General features: G+C 40.0%; 1 protein-coding gene across 8 annotated transcripts in view; it reads right to left on the bottom strand.

The window, feature by feature from the left end:
* Positions 1-15,888, bottom strand: part of LIN54 (lin-54 DREAM MuvB core complex component) — an 82,136-nt gene extending 66,248 nt beyond the window's left edge. For 2 of the 8 annotated variants that reach the window (XM_047091732.1, XM_047091731.1), the window contains exons 1-2: positions 13,412-13,699; positions 1,162-1,877 (exon numbers count right to left, since the gene is read on the bottom strand). In XM_047091732.1, the coding sequence (XP_046947688.1) occupies positions 1,162-1,845 (684 nt within the window). In that variant the 5' untranslated portion in view covers positions 1,846-1,877; positions 13,412-13,699. Of the gene's footprint in view, positions 1-1,161; positions 1,878-13,411; positions 13,700-15,733 lie in introns of those variants that run through there. The other 6 variants (XM_047091730.1, XM_047091728.1, XM_047091736.1 and 3 more) reach the window with 5 other exon arrangements.
* Between the last annotated feature and the right edge of the window lie 1,359 nt (positions 15,889-17,247).

Genomic DNA, 17,247 nt, shown 5'->3' on the forward strand with positions numbered 1-17,247 from the left:
ACTAAATATTTAATAGTGGCAGGAGGAACATGGGCAAATTACAAGGTTTGAGAAATCATACAAAGTGCTTAAATAAAAAACCCAAGAAAAATAAGCTTCTAGTTATTTTGCCAACATAATAACCAAAACATTATTTCTAATATCAGCAGAGTGTGGATAGTTTCTCAAATCTTCCTACTGCTTTATATACCTGCATGAGTTCTCTAACTCACACCTCCTTTTTTCTGGAAGATGAACCTTTCAAACAGGGAATGCATTTGTGTTTCCTGATATTAAGTGGATCATTTTATTTTAAGAGTAGTGGTGACCTCAAAAGGCCTATTTGAGCTTAAAAAACTGGGAACCATTGAATGTATGCTCTGTTAACCTTCTATCTTAGGATCCTGTTCATACTAACAATAGGAACCATTCTGAAGGATCCTTGAAGTTTTGAGAACTACATCAGTACTATCTTTTACTATGTATTTCATCATGATCAAATAGCCATCTTCCAGCTAAAGCAAAAAACTCAAGAGAAGTAACCGATCCAAAGTTCCACAGGTGATAGGGTAGCACAGAGGTCACTCAAATCCAGCTGGTCCAATTCTAAAGCCAATATGTTACCTTCCATCATGTGACACTGCCTCTTCCACACTGTAAACACGAGTGATGGCAATGGACAGTAAACAAAGAGGCGGCACACGCTGGCTAGTATGTACTATTGCTGGCTCCAAGGGTTTCTCAGAGCAGCAAGTTTTCCTAGACTTTGGCCATCTGTTAACTGAAAAAAATTATGTCTGAATGATTTTTTGACAGCCTAGCAGCAACTCTGGTATCTTTATACCAGCAGAGCATACGTGCAATCAAACTACTACTGAGAATAAAATGCATTTAAAAATGAGGAAAAAGCTATAAATACACTAAATTAGAAATTTAACAAAAATTAAGTTTGCTCTAAGTCCTCTAGCAAACATTTTCAAAGCATTAGACATATCAAATTTTACAAAAAAAAGAAACCCACAAAATTACTAAAAGCAACATTCAAAAGAATTCAATAACAACTATGCATTTAATTACCCTACAAACACAACTAAGAATCAATTTAATTTTTAACATGCAATTGAATTAATAAGCCCCCTTCTTCTTTTTTTTTTTTTTTTTTTTTTTTTTTTTTTTTTTTACCTGTACTGTTTTTAACTGTTGGGTCTGTAACACAGAGGGCTGAGTTGTTGTATTAATCAGTTGACTTCCTGGGGTCAATGCTGAGACACCAATGACAGGTTTCACCTCTGGCCTCCCTCCAATGGTAACTACTTTAATTTGCTGCGGTGGTAACTTAGCATCTCCTGACTGGGCCTGAGTTGTAACTTTCTGAGCCTGGGGTAGTTGGCTATGGGGTAGTGCTAAAACAATTGGTGAACCAGACTTGCCCAAAGTTGTTAAAATTAACTTCTGTCCATCTGGTTTAAGGGTCTGATTGCCAAGTTTAAGATCTGATGTCTGTGATACTTTGTTTAAAATAATCTGATTGGCTGATATAGTCACAGGAGTCTGAGCACCAAGTTTTTGAAGGCCACTTGGAAAAGCTGGTTTCACTGTGGTATTAGAATCTGCTTTAGTAATTGTGGTATTCACTGCAACTTGGTTAGTGTGGTTACTGTACACTGTGATTGGTTCCGTGGAAATGGGCGTGGCTGTAGAGTCACCAGTAGAATTTATGTTGACAATTTCTTCCAGTTCTGTCTCCATGGGAATTGGGGATGAAACAATAACAGCCTCAATACTATCATCATCCACTAAAGTTATACCAGTGTCCATTATCTCCTCTGGAAGCAAACTATTCACCTCAGCTGGCACCACCTCCATGATCGTTCTCCAGCTAGAAAGTTGATCAGGCGCTGCAATAAAGTTGAAAATGAATAAATTACTAGTTTTCAAAACAGATTTAAGAAAAAAAATTATTTAAAAAAATGCAAGTGACAAAATCATTATTTATTACTGATGTATAATTGAGCGACAAACTTGAAACTACTGACAAACTTGAAAACTGCTGATTCACACAAAGAAAGATTAAAATGTAAACAAATATTGGAAAATATCTTCAAATCTCTAGGGAGCTAGGTCCTAAAATGAGGGTAGTTTGCCATCTATAAAAATCCATTAAATACTCAAAATAATGTTAAAGGAGTTCCAGAGTAATCCATCTCAGCAAGTGCAGATTAAATGACTTATTTGGCTCAAGTCTGATCAATTAACTTCATACCAAAAACAACTTTATTTGGAAAAAAGATTCTCAAATCCTCCTTGGCCATTTAAAATGTCAAAAAAGAAAGCATTTAAAAGGTGTAAAAACCAGTCTCATTACAAAAAAAGTGGTAATAATAATAAAGCAGATTACGAACAAATCAGAACTATGATGCTTTTATTTATTACTTTTAATGTTTTTTAATGTTTATTTTTGAGAGACAGATGCGCGCAGAAGGGCAGAGAGAAAAGGGGACAGAGATCTAAAGCAGGCTCTGCGCTGACAGCAGTGAGCCCGTCAGCCCGATGTGGGGCTTGAACTCATGAACCATGAGATAATGACCTGAACTAAAGTCGGACACTCAACCGAGTCACCCAGGCACCCCGGAATTGTGATGCTTTTAGCCAAAGGTTATGTAGAACTTCCAATAAAGAAGTCAGTACCCTTATCTAAACATTACATCATGATCATGACTGACTAAATAGTAATGTTGCTTGCCCATACAACATTAAAGATCCACAGAAACCTAATCAGCATTCTTTCTCCCATTTTTTAAAATACAAAAATACAATACCCATTCTGAGATTAACAGACATGAGCAACAAATTATAATTAGCACTGACAGATACTAATAGGGCCAAAATTAATCATTATTGAGTGTTTGCCAATGATAGCACAATTTATCCTCACAACCATTCTGAGACAGTATCATTACCACTCCCACATTACAGATGAAGAAACTTAGATTATAAAATCTGTCCCAGGTCACATAACTAGTAAATGATAGAGCCCAGACTCAAACTCAGGATATGTTTTATGATACCAAAGTTCATAATTTTAATCACAAAATTACATTGCCTTAAACTTTTACCACTGATATTTTTTAAATGAAGAAAAAAACAAGTCTACTCCTTTACAGTCAATCCCCTACCCCAAACATCCCATCCTACACAACCACTACTCTATCTCTATAGATTAGTTTTGACTTTTGCCCATTCTAGGATTTCACATAAATGGAATCATACATTATGTACTTGTGACATAAAGGAACCACGCAATACGACTGAAATTTGTCTTCATTCCTTCACTTACTACAAGTTCTGTTCCTTTTTATTGTTGAGTAATATTCTATCATATGAATCTACCACAATTTGTTTATCCATTCACCTGTGAATGGACATCTGTAGTGTTTCCAGTTTGGGATTCTTATAAATAACACTGCTAGTTTGTTATGGATATATATTTTCATATTTTTTGAATAAAGACAAAGAAGTAGACTTGCTGGGTCATAAGGTAAATTTATTTTTAACTTTCCATGAAACTGCCAAACTATTTCCCAACTTGGCTGTACCACTGTATACACCCACCAGCAATGTGCAAGAGTTCCAGCAGCTCCACATCCTCGCTAACAACTGGAATTATCAGTCTTTTTAATTTTAGCCATTCCAATGGGTGTGAAGTGATATCTCATTGTGGTTTTCACTTGCAATGCCCAAATGACTAATAACAATGAGCATCTTTTTATTTTTTTTTTTTTTATTTTTTTTTAATTTTTTTCAAAGTTTATTTATCTTTGGGACAGAGAGAGACAGAGCATGAACGGGGGAGGAGCAGAGAGAGGGAGACACAGAATCGGAAACAGGCCCCAGGCTCTGAGCCATCAGCCCAGAGCCCGACGCGGGGCTCGAACTCACGGACCGCGAGATCACGACCTGGCTGAAGTCGGACGCCCAACCGACTGCGCCACCCAGGCGCCCCAATGAGCATCTTTTTATATATGCAGTGTATTGTGCATCTTCTTTTTTTTTTAATTTTTTTTAACGTTTTTATTTATTTTTGAGACAGAGAGAGACAGAGCATGAATGGGGGAGGGGCAGAGAGAGAAGGAGACACAGAATCGGAAGCGGGCTCCAGGCTCTGAGCCATCAGCCCAGAGCCCGACGCGGGGCTCGAACCCACAGACCGTGAGATCGTGACCTGAGCTGAAGTTGGATGCTTAACTGACTGAGCCACCCAGGTGCCCCTTGTGCATCTTCTTTTGAAAAGTGCCTGTTAAAATCTTTTGCCTTTAAAAAAATATACTGGCTTTTTTTGTCTTTTTTTTTTTTTTAATTTTTTTTAACGTTTGATTTATTTTTGAGACAGGGAGAGACAGAGCATGAACAGGGGAGGGTCAGAGAGAGAGGGAGACACAGAATCTGAAACAGGCTCCAGGCTCTGAGCTGTCAGCACAGAGCCTGACATGGGGCTCAAACTCACGGGCCGCGAGGTCGTGACCTGAGCCGAAGTCGGCCGCTCAACCGACTGAGCCACCCAGGCGCCCCGCTTTTTTTGTCTTCTTATTGAGTTGGATAAGCTCTTTATATATACTATAAAATCATCAGTCACAATAACTTGTAGCTCAAAGGAATGACTAGCATTTTGAGACTTCAAAGTACTAACATTTCTCTACATGCAGCTCTTTCTGATCAGGAGAATCCCCTCAGATATTTATGGGAACTTAAAGTAGACATGTAAAAACATCAACACCAATTATGTCTTTAGCAATGGGAGTCACAATAGTACGTAACAACAAAGGGCCCAACCCATCATGTCACATTAGCTTCCCTTACCTACTGCAAACGGTGCCCAAGCCCCATCAGTTGCATCTGCACACTCTATTCCCCACAGAATAAGGCAGGATGATGACTTGAGTGCCAGTATCCAACAGAGCCATGAAGTTTTGACTCCCTGCTCTGAATCTCCACCAGTATATTTAGACATGTGGGTATGGCCTTTGGTCCCCGCTTAAGGACAGGGAGATCTTTGCCCAATCTCTATTCATCCCTCTCCTTAAAGCACCTGAAGTCAAGGTGTAGGAGGAGGGAGAAGTCAAGTCACAGAAGGAGATATGGTTTGGCAATGAATTTACTTTCAGTTTCAAGTACCCACAGTTCCAACTCAACTAAACAAACTTCTAATTCACCCAAAATTCTATATCCTCTGACACCAATATCTCAGCTTTCGGGATCCTTAACTCAGTGACTACAGCCACACTGCCTTTCAGCTGGGGCTATGGAGTTGAGTGTACAACAATCAAAGCACCATTTGGGCTCTCCGTTCAGACCCTAACTATCCATTAAGAGACAGAACACTGCAATACTTCCCCTGCCCCTGCCACCCTTGCCCACCACTTGGGTGACAGCATTCACTACTAGATGCCAGAATCTTTTCATATCCCCTAACCTAGTGGACATGGCTCTCATCCTTCCTCTTTCATAAAGCTATGTCTCTGCCAGCACTCCATTTTCATGGCCCAAACTGCCAAGACCTGTGAGCAATCTGAGATTTCAGACCCTCTTTGTAAGCTAACTAAGTTTCCTGTTACCATTTCACAGATACTGGCAGACCACACAGTAGTCCTAGGTAGAGACACAGGACTTACTACAGTATAGTAGGAACATGAGAGAATCATGTTTGTATCACAACTAAGAACCCTGAGCTCAGAGAATCTGATTCATTTGTAATGGGCTGAAGCACACCTGCCCTTTTGTCCACAAGAAGATATTATCTTTATTATACTGCACAATAAGCAAATCTGCCCTTGGCTACAGCACGAGTCACTATTTCTATCATTCAAGGCTGTTTGCTATACAAACAACCTAGAAATGATCATTTAAAAGGGCAGTTGCTGCCTCAGTTGCAGAGGTGCAGGAATGCAAAGAGCAATGGAAAACTGTCTCCCAACAGTATATCTCTCTACTTACTTATCTTAGTAATGTTTTATATTTCAAATGCACATGTCTTGCACATAAATTCATCCCTAAGCATTTCATGTTATTTGATGGATTGCAATTGTTTTTTCCATTTTCAAATTGTTGCTAGTATATACAACGATTTTTTTTTCATATTGTTCATGTAGCCTACAACCCAGGTAAACTCACTTATTAACTTTAGTTTTTTGATGTAGATTCTTTAAGATTTTCTACAAACACAATCCATGCTGTTTGAGAATAATGTCTGTATTTCTTCCTTTCCAGTTAGTGTGTCTTTTATCTCGTTTCCTTGCCTTACTACACTGAGTAGGACCGCCAGTAAAATGTTTAATAAAAGTGGTAAGAGCAGACATCTTTGCCTTATTACCAATCTCATTTGTTAGATGTGGGTTTTTCACAAATTCCCTTTATCAGGTTCAGGAAGCATATTTATATTCCAGTTTTTGGAGTTTGGTTGGTTTCTTTTTTTTTCCCCAATCATAAATGGATATTTCTGTCATATGCTTTTTCTGCAAATATTGAGATAATCACACAGCTTTTCTCTTTTAGCCTTGAATTATATTGCCTTTTTAATTATTAAGCCAATTTTGCATTCCCGAAATAAGCCCTATACTCAGTCATGATGTATTATACTTTGTATATATCCCTGAATTCTATTCCCTAATATTTTGTCTGCATTCATGAGGGACACTGGTGTGTAGTTCTTTTTCTTAGAGTGGCTGTCGGGGATAATGCTAGCCTAATAAAATGTGTTGGGGCATATTCTTTCCTCTTCAATTTTCAGGAAAAGTCAGCATAGAATTGTTACCATTTCTTCCTGAACTGTTTGTTAGAACTCAACAGTGAGTCCATCTAGACATAAATCTTTCTTGTTTTTTAAGTATAAATTCAATTTCTTTGGTAATTATAGGGTTATTCAGGTTACTCAGTGACCTTTGATATTTGGTAGTTTGTATCCTTCAAGGAATTTATTTCTTCTAGGTTGTCAAATTTGTTAGCATTAAATTATACATAATATTCTTTCATCTTAATGTCTGTAGAAATGTCAACTCTTCATTCCTCATTTTGGTAATTTCTGTGTTTTTTTCTTTCTTTCTTTTTTTCCTTAATTAGTCTGGCTGAAGATGTATCAATTTTATTGATCTTTTCAAAGAACCATTTTGGCTTCACTGACTTTCTCAATTCTTTGTCCATTTATTATTTAATTGACTGTTACCTTTATCTCCTTCCTTCTACTTGCTTTATGTTTAATTTGTTCTTTTAGAAGCTTAAGATGGAAGCATAGATCAGGGTTCAGTAAAATATAGTCCACAGACCAAATCAGGCCCATAGTCTGTTTACTGCTCTCCAGCTAAGAATGGTTTTTGTATTTTTAAATAGCTGGGGGGAAAAGTATATATAAATTATATAAAACAGATTTACATGGCCTCCAAAGCCTAAAATATTTCCTATCTGGCTCTTCCCAGAAAAAAGTATGTCTAAAATTCTTAGTTTCATGGATTAAACCTTTCTTCTTTCCTAAAATAAACACTTAATATTAAAAATTTGCCCTAAACCTCTAGCTGCATTCAGTATGTTTTTATTATTACTAGCTTCAAATATTTTCTAATATTCCTTGAGATTTTATCTTTGAACCATGGAAAAATAAAAACATGCTATTTAACTCCCAAATATTTGAGGATTTTCTATCTTATTAGTGATTTCTAATTTACTATTTATTGCCAAAGAATGTGATACTCTTTCCATTATTTCAAATTAGAGACTTATTTTATGGCTCAGTATATGGTCTATCTTAGTGAACACTGCATGTGCACCTGAAAAGAACATGTATTCTACAGTTGCTGAAGGCAGTGTTCTACAAATGTCAATTATATCAAGTTGGCTGATAGTGTTGTTCATATCTTCTATTTTGTCACTTTTTCTTCTTCTATCAATTAATGAGAAAGACTGTTAAAATCCCTAGATATGATTGTGGATTTTTCTTTTTCTCCTTGTCTGTGCATCTTTGCTTCATATATTTTGAAGCTTGTTATTCAGAATGTCTTTTTATTTGTCCTGTTAAAAAAGACTAGGAATTACAGGATTGGAGTCTCCCTTGAACTAGGAGTAAAGTTCAAACTTCTAACAAGAAAAGGTCTGCTTAACTTGGCCAGTCTCTATGCAGTACAGGGCCTTGCAGAATTCTGGAGCCAGCACACCTCAAAGCCACTGAGCAGACTATGATAAATGCTTTATAGTTAGACATCTATATCTGTTTCAATCAGGGTCACATGCAAGGCATGGTGGCCTGTGCTAAAAGAAACTCTGAAAAGGAGCTGCGGGCATGGCAGGAAAGGGTTTGGCCATGTAGCTACATGAATCATCACTCTAATTTTATCCCTTAGGAATGGAAGATATGTACTAGCACATGCAACCTCATCACCACTGTGTTGAGGACCACTCCAAGAAAAGAGAGGGTTTTCACAAGCCAAGAGGACTGAGGAGCTTTGCTTCACCTCATCTGTACAAAGGGTTACACGTCAAGGTAGAGTAGGAAAGAAGACAGAACATACAATGTATTCCTCATGCCTCCAATATTTTTTTTGCTCATAAAACAAAGTTCTAAAAGCAAGGTACAATTCTGGAAGCCATACATTGAGTTTTTCCTTCTCACAGTTGAACATGGTTGAATGGTTTAAGTCTAATGAGAGTTAAAAATTCACTGATTTCAGAAAACCTAATGATTTCTAATATGTCCAATTATATTACATTTTAAGTTCTACCTAAAAAAGCACCCTCACTCTCATCTCCACTGTCCTAGGCACTCTGTCACATTACCCTGGTATTTCGATCATAGCATTTACCACTAGAAAGTATCTGTTTATAGTCTGATTCTTCCTCCCCTACTTCTTTAGAATGCAAGCTTCATGAGGACTGGGACTTGTCTGTCTTCATCACTGGATCCCATATCTCCAATGCCTAGAACAGAGCTGCCACATAATAACTTCTCAATACAAATTTGAACAATAAATCATTTAATCATGGAGAAGAGGTATCATCTAAAATTCTAGCATTATTTACATTGGGGTCTGAAAGATAACTTTGGTTTGTCTATTTGAGTAAGACAGGTTTATACAATGCTCTAAGACTTCACAACACTTCAAATAAAATAACAAGTTCACAAGGCACAAACTGAGAAATTCCTTTTCAAATAAGTTTTTAAATACTCAGAATTAACTTTTAACTAATACCCTCTGCAATTATATTCATCTTAAAATTGATAAGGTTCTCTTAATTTTTAACCATTTTAAAATTGTTATCAGTCATTTAATTAACAAATACTTATTGCTTCCCAACTTTGTAAGGGCATTATGGATAATTAACCAAAGATCTTGCCCTGACAAAGCTTAGAAATCAATAGTATGGCATGATCACATCGCTTCTCGGCCTTTTGGCTAAGATCAAGTGTAGAATGGCATGATCACAGTTGTACTCTAGGAGGATTAACTTCATCTCAGTATTTTAGTGGACTGGAGGCAGAGAGACCAGTTAGAAGGCTATTACAGTAATTAGTTTGAGACAGAGATTTACGGAGGGTTTGACTTAGGATAGTGAATGATTACAATAAATAAATATAAAATAAAAAATAACGTAAGACAGAAATGGCAAATGCTCTATGCTTTTACATCTTTTAAGAGTTTCTCACGGAAGGGAACCTGGGTGGGTGGCTCAGTTGGTTGAACATCTGACTTTTGATTTCAGCTCAGGTCATCATCCCAGGGTTTTGGAATTGAGCCCTGTGTCAAGCTCAGTGCTAAGCATGGAGACTGCTTCGGATTCTCCCTCTCTCTCTCTCTCTTTCTGTCCCTCCCCTCCACTCATGCACTCTAATAAAAAGTTTCTCATGGAATATTATCAGTGCTGAAACACTGTTACTTTCTTAATTATAGGTGAAGGACAACCTGGGTGAACAAATGTTTTCATCCTTGCATATAACATTATGAAGTGGTGACCTATCGTCATATTACAGGTGAATAATTTGTCAGATTAGACAAAAATATCTGAGTAATAAGAGCTATACTTTTGTACCTAAATCTTACCACCAGCACTAACTGGTTAACTATAACATCTGGATTTTAGCCCGGATTTCTAAAATCAAACACTGACAGCTCAAAAAACGAAGTACATAACTACATTTCTCAAACTAAACTGGGAGGACTAGACTATTCCTGAGGAATATTTGAAAAGTCTGTATTTTCATTTTGATAATATGTGTTAAATAGTGTACTCTGGATCATCTGAATAACCACCTCATACTCACAATCAATGGTACTAGAATTAGGGTGGTCTAAAAAAAAAATGCACAGAAGGGTCTTACAAGGTAAATGATATATTTATGCTAAGTAAAAGCCAAACCATCTGTGATTTAAGGAGGAAAGCTTTACAGCATTCAAACAGAGAAAAGTGGTATATCACAGGATATACAGTATATAGAAAACTGCACACCTTGCCAAGGTGGGCAATAGTATATTCACTATGCAAAGAAAGAGTTTGTTTCAGCAAAACATCATCCAGGGACGCCTGGGTGGCTCAGTCAGTTAAGTGACTGACTTTGGCTCAGGTCATGATCTCATGGCTTGTGAGTTCGAGCCCTGCGTCAGGCTCTGTGCTGACAGCTCAGAGCCTGGAGCCTGCTTCAGATTCTGTGTCTCCTCCTCTCTCTGCACCTCCCCTGCTCGTGCGTGCTCTGTCTCTCAAAAAATAAATGTTAAAAAAAAAAAAATCATCCATTACCCTAAATTTAATGTTTTACTGGCTTTGTAGTTTTGTTTCTATTTCATTTATAAATCTACTTGCATTTTACACTTACTAAAAGCAATAAACATAAAGAATTTATGCTTATATACATCTAAAAATTAAATATTTTAATAAAACTATTTAGGCCAATACTAAGGACCTATACACTTTCTTCCCTTTAAAGAAGAACTATATATACGTATATTATTCATGCTTAAGACTAACATGGTGGATAAAACATGGGGATTCAAATCAGAAAGATTCATTTCCGAATGTTGGCTCTCCTAGTTGTTTAACACGTAACCCCAAGCAGTAATCTCTCTAAGCCTCCATTTACTTGCAGGGTTACTATGATTTAGATGGAGCAAGAGGAAAAGAATTTTCATTTGAGTTAATAATGTACCACATTCGATATTCTACCAAACAGTAAGGCTTAAGATCTTATCATCTTTGATGTCTCTTCATACAACTATTAATCTGTAATATACATGCATATTATACCTTTATTATGTCTCCTTCCCACTGCAACCAAGAATTGCTAAATCTTTGAAGTTTGGAACCTACTATGGTATCTTTACCTCCATCTCCTTTAACCTACAACACATTCTACAGAAAAGTTACAGAACGTATCTCTCTCAAGTGCATCTCTGAGGCTGTCACTGTCCTATTTAAAAATGTTCTGTAACTGTCAGCGTGCCTGGCTGGCTCATTTGGAGGAGCATATGACTCTTGATCTGAGGGTCATGAGTTCAAGACCCACATGGGGTATAGAGATTACTTAAATAAAACTTTTAAAAAATTAAATTTTCTGTAACTCTCAAGGTCTTCTGCATTAAAGCTCTACCTAATCCATCCTTCCAACTTTATCTCCCATGGATTCCTAAACTGAAAGTTTCCTGAGACGATGATACTGAGGTATCCTCTATTCCTAGCACAGTATATGACATATAAAAGATATCCAATAGTAACACTTGAAAGAAGCAATGAAAATCTATAATGCTCCTCTTCCCCCCCAAAAAAGACACTAGGCTATCTCCAGTAGCATAACTCTTCATCTCTTTCTAGCATACTTCTAACTAGTAATAGACAAATTGTTCTAACTGTAACAAGGTGAAAACCGGCCTTTAAAGACAAAGAATCAAAAAAGACAATGGTCCTCTGTGATTAAAAGAAAAGCCAATGAAAAAGCATTTTAATCTCCCTCTTTATTTTAATTACTTTTTAAATTCTGAGTTTTGCTACTAACTTAGCAGCTGACATGTACCAAATAATTGCAACATAAAAGCTGTAAGAAAAAAACAGAACCAAATCCCGACTGGATAATACAAGAACATCAAATGATTAACAAAAAAATTCATTCACTAAAGCTTCTGAGTACCTCCACAGTTATTTCCTCTAAAATTTTTTTGGTCCCTTATTCTTCTAATGAGTGAAAGCCAAATAATTGGCTAGGCTACATACACACATGCACACAAAATATTTCTCCTCTGAACGAAACACATGATGTATGATATTGTATGTCATTCTATGACATCATCTCTTTGTAGGACACTTGGATAAGGAAAATTACTGCTAATCATAAACACTACCAGTGGGCATTTCTTAAATACTCACTTCTCTGTTCAGGCTCATATATTCAACATCACTGAACCCAACCTTCCACTACAAAAGCTGGGAAAACTAGAGGGCCCAAATTAATGTATAAAAATTTGATTCAAATGTAACTTTTCAGTAACACTACTGGTGTATGGAAGCAGAAACACTCCTGAGGGATCTGTAGCACAATCTAAAACATACCTGGATCTTTAGGTAACCAAACAAAATTAAACTTTGGCTATCATAAAGTCAATCACTCCAATGCTCCAGCTCTTTAAACAAAGAGCTAACAAGTCCAGTATTCAGAAAAAAGCAGAGGTCTCTATTCATCTCTACCAACTTAATGTCCAGCCATCACAACTTCCTTAACAACAAAGGTAAAACTTGTGAGTCAAAATAGAACTCCCACAGCTGTATTTCCCTTGGATTATAAAATCTACATATTGCAAAATATTCCATAACTTTAGTCTCCAAATTCATGAAATGGAGGGGGGAGCAGGGAAAAACACGGATATAAAATATGACTGACAGTATCTCAATTGTTATTTGCCAAACGGCAGGGGCAAAGGGGTCACTCTATGGATGACAGAGCCATAAAAGAAAAAGACAACATTTTTAATTGTAACAAAACTGGTCCATATGTTTAAAAAATGTGAGCATCCACACCCCAACAAGTTACAGACTACGATCTAAGACACAGAGCTTAAATGCAGAATAAAATGCCTATGCTCTGCCTCCCTAAAGAAACATAGACCCCTATAAAACTGAACATCACCATAACAACACCCGCCACAGTGGATGTTTTAAATATTAAGTAAGGAAATCATGATAAGTGCTAGTGGTTCCTCTAGGCCTCAGCAGCAGCCTTAGGTATAAGAGCAAACTCGAGCCCTCTTAACACTCATAGAATAATGTTGATGTCATTACGAGGCTACTGATTCTTTGCACTCTGGACTAGTCATTCCTTGATCCACAACGCAATTCCTCCCTTAACCACCACCCCCCTAAATAATAGAGATCTCAGTGCAGAGAAGCCCTCGGATACCCCCTTCCCCTCTACCTCCAGCGGCTGCCGCTTTCTCCTCCCTCCGGCTCCGAGGTGGGGGCTCCAGAAGGTCCCGGGCAATTCCGAGCCCGGGCGGTGCTTGTTTTGCCTGTGCACGGTAGCTCCGGCCAGCAGCTTCCTTTCCCAGTCTGCCCGAACTCGAGCGCTACAGGGGACCCGGGGGCCGAGGAGGGAGCCCGGGTGGCGACGCCGCCGCCGCCGCCGCCTCTGGTATGTCAGGGGCCGGGATTGTATTTCGAAAGATCCGCCATTTTCACCTCGTCATCACCATCACAGCTCAGCAGCTTCCCCGACAGCCCGAGCCCGGGCCGCCGCCGCCGCCGCCGCCGCCAGTAACCTCCCCCTTCCTCCTCCTCCCCTCCTCAGCCCTCCCCTCCGGAGAGGCGCACACCCACATATCCGGGGAAACCTCCCGCCCGCCCCGCCAACCTTCAAATGCACAGGGAGATACAAGCGCTCACACAGCCCACGCCGAGACCTTTCACCCCACAGCGAAAAATGGTGCTTCTGCGGGCCCGGCAGCTACGCGAAAGGAAGTCGCTCTACCTGCTGAGTCCCAAGTCCGGCATATTTTTGTTTTGAAGAGCAAAAGCCACACGGAAGGCGGCATAAGGACAATAAAGAATCCAAACACTTTCATTTTCAGTAAAGCAACTTGAGACAGATGAAGCAATGCGTTTTATTCACTGTGCTCATTTCAGATACTAAAAACATGATGAAGACCTTTAATGTCATTCACCGACTGACTGACGTTTTCCTCCACTTCAGCACTACTTTGACAGAGCGATCCATTTCCATATGCATGTCTTATCTCCCCGTCACATCTGTAAATTACAGGCACTGATCCTCCTGCTGATAATGTGGTCAAGACGACTAATTTTAAAAATAAAGTTTCAACTATTTCTCTCTTCACTTAATTTCATCTCATCATTTCTGTCCGTGAACATTGACTTCCAATTTGTCATTGGTTTAAGGCGTCAAAGCCCAAGTAGGTTTAAAATATATCGATCCTAATCATGAATGAACAATTTCTAAAATACAGGAAACACACCTCTAAACAAAAATTATTTGCCAAATATTAAGATCTAAGTCACTAAATTAAAAAAAAATCTGCTGCAGATATATTTGTTCAATACAGAGAAAATAAACAGCTTACTTTAGAACAAGACCCCAGAGTTACCCATCTTTCCCACCAGCTACTCTCATTATGCGGATTAATAACTAAAAAAGAACGTAAGCAGTTTTTAATCATCCTAGAAATAACACAAAACCATAAGCTGCAAGGCTTGTGACACAATTAAAAAGCAAAAACAAAAAACTAAATTGGTTACCTTTTTTATTATCAGAAAGATTTGCTAATCGCCCATTCAAAAGCTGAATTCTAAACCCACTACTGAACTACAGTATATACTCTGAAAGATCTACCTGAAATGAGCAAACTGAATTTCAAGGTTGAGAACAGGGTCAGTCTACTGTCTTCTTTAAAAGTTAGTCTAAGTAAGGTGGAAGTTGAAAAAACCATTTCATTTCCTTACCTTTCTTGAATGACAACTCCATATAAAAGCCAGTAGATTCAGGCTTTAAACTAGTGCTATCTACCACCCAGCCCAATCGCTCTTTACCTATGCAGCCTGCTAGACTAGGATGAGAGTCTCAAGTGTTCCCAGTTTCTTCGTCTTTAAACTTTATTCCCACCCCCACCCCCCGCAAGCCCCGTCCATCCGCACTGTGCTTGGTGTTTACCGTTGCTTGGCCAAGCTAAGTCCCGGCCCGCTCCCTTTCCCCGTGCACCTCGGGGACATTATGACATTTAGATGGTGGGCTTCGCGAGGAAAACGGACACACACGAATAAGAGATCATACAAAGGGGCGCAGGAAGAACGGGGCGGCGGGCAGCAAGGAAAGGAGAGGCTGGTACAAAATGACACAGCAGCAAAACCGGTTCCCAGAAACCCAGGGCTGACACAGTCTGCTACTCTGGCCACGCAAGGTGCGTGTCAACAGCCGCCGGAACTCTTCCTCCAGACTGCCGGGAAGGGCGGGCGGCCGCCCCTGCGCTGGCCTTGCCGGGTGACAGCCGCCCTCCGGGGTGCAGGCGGGAAGAGGCCGAGCCGGGAGGGGTCTCCCGCCCCTTGAGGCCCGGGGATGAAGCGCGGCAGCCCCGGGCGCCAGGTTCCCGCTCTCCACCAAGACCCACCAGCCCAGGCTCCCATAAGGGGCGGTCCGGCGCCCTCCGCCCGCTCCACCACCCGCAGTGGGGGCCGGCGCCCCCTTCCCGCCCGCCCAGATGTCCCCACCCCCAGAGCTGACACTTACCAAAGCCGGCGGCGCCGCCGCCTGCTCCTCGCGCCGCGCTCCCTAGGCTCCCAGCAGCCGCGGCGGCGGCGGCGCCTCCGAGACACAGACCCGGGTTTGTTCAAAATCACGCGCCCAGCGCCATTCCACCGCCGCATCCCATAATACGCCGGGCCCTCCCCGCCCGCGCGCCCCTCTCTGCCCGCCCCTCTACTCTACCGGCCCCGCCTCCCCGGCTGGCTTCCTTCGCCCCGCCCCTTCCGCGGCGCCTTGCCCCTCCCCTTGGCAACGCGAGCCTCGCGTCATTCCGCAAGGCGCGGGAGACGCGCCAGCTCCACGTGACTCCTAGCGGGCGTTCCGTCAAAGCTTTCGCAGGGAAAGTTCCATCTGGCAGAGCTGGGAGGGGGAAAGCCGGGATGCGCCTGCAGTTGAGAGACTGCCGCATCTTCTAGCTTTCCTTGTTAGGAAGTCAGTGCTGTAGGTGTGATTTCCAGCAAACTGTCACTGTTTAATGTGTTTCGGTGATCAGTATTCATAAATGTCATCTCTCGTTGTTTTTAGGCTTTAATTTTGCAGGGATCGCGAAAAAGTCCCTGGGAGACCACTCAGAGTTAAACTTATTTTGAAAGGGATTTTTGCAATGTGTAGCTAAGACTAACACAATCAAAATTATTGCATTTAGTCACCTTTTACTTCTTTTATTTTTCCCACTGTCCTTTATTAAAAAATAAAAGACAGCCAAATGTGGGGCCAGATAAACAGTTAATAACTGTTGTGTGAGACAAGAACTACACAGATGAAACAAACAATACAAAACGGGGTAATGTTAAATGGTGTAGTACAGTCCATAATTGCTAATGGAGCACGGAAGACATACACAAATCAACGTGAGAGACTATGACCAGGAAACAAAATGGACGAGGTGAGATTTATGTTGTTCCAATTGCTTTGGAATTAAGCAGTCCTGGTTTTAAATTCTGGCACCTCATACGTTAGTGTATAGCAATTTATCAAGTTCCTTTACCTAGCTACAAAATAAAAATAACAAAGCTTCCCAGGATTTTGAGGGTTAAGAAAGAGAGAGGTGTCAAGCAGCTACACAGTTCCCACCTCAAATGTTAGTTCAGTTCAGCAGAAATCAACACCACCCCTTATCTACCATTGCAAACTCAATGGCAAGGCAAGTGGCATGAAATTAGCAAAAGCTTGGAAGCCAGAATGTCTGTGGCCTGTGCAAGGAAAGGGAGAAAATTGAATGGTAAACAGTCTTTGTTGGGGATCCCTAGGTGGTGAGTCCAGTTTATGAGGACCCTTGGGAGCTAGCCTGAGAAAACATTCTCAAACTTAAGTGACTGGTGGTACTATGTATGACAATTGTAGAAGGAAGAAGGAAGTTGAGACAGAGTACCCAAACCTCGCTGGATTGTAGGGAAATATGCCAAAAAAGAGAGAAAATTTCTCAGTTTATTTCACAAGGCTAGCATAACCCTAATATCAAAACCCAAAACAAACAGTACCCAAAGGGAGGAAGTTCT

This window comes from Lynx rufus, unplaced genomic scaffold (genome assembly GCF_022079265.1).
Source record: "Lynx rufus isolate CCGP_SWC_20201006 ecotype Redwood Valley unplaced genomic scaffold, mLynRuf1.p SCAF_3, whole genome shotgun sequence".
Lineage (NCBI taxonomy): Eukaryota > Metazoa > Chordata > Mammalia > Carnivora > Felidae > Lynx > Lynx rufus.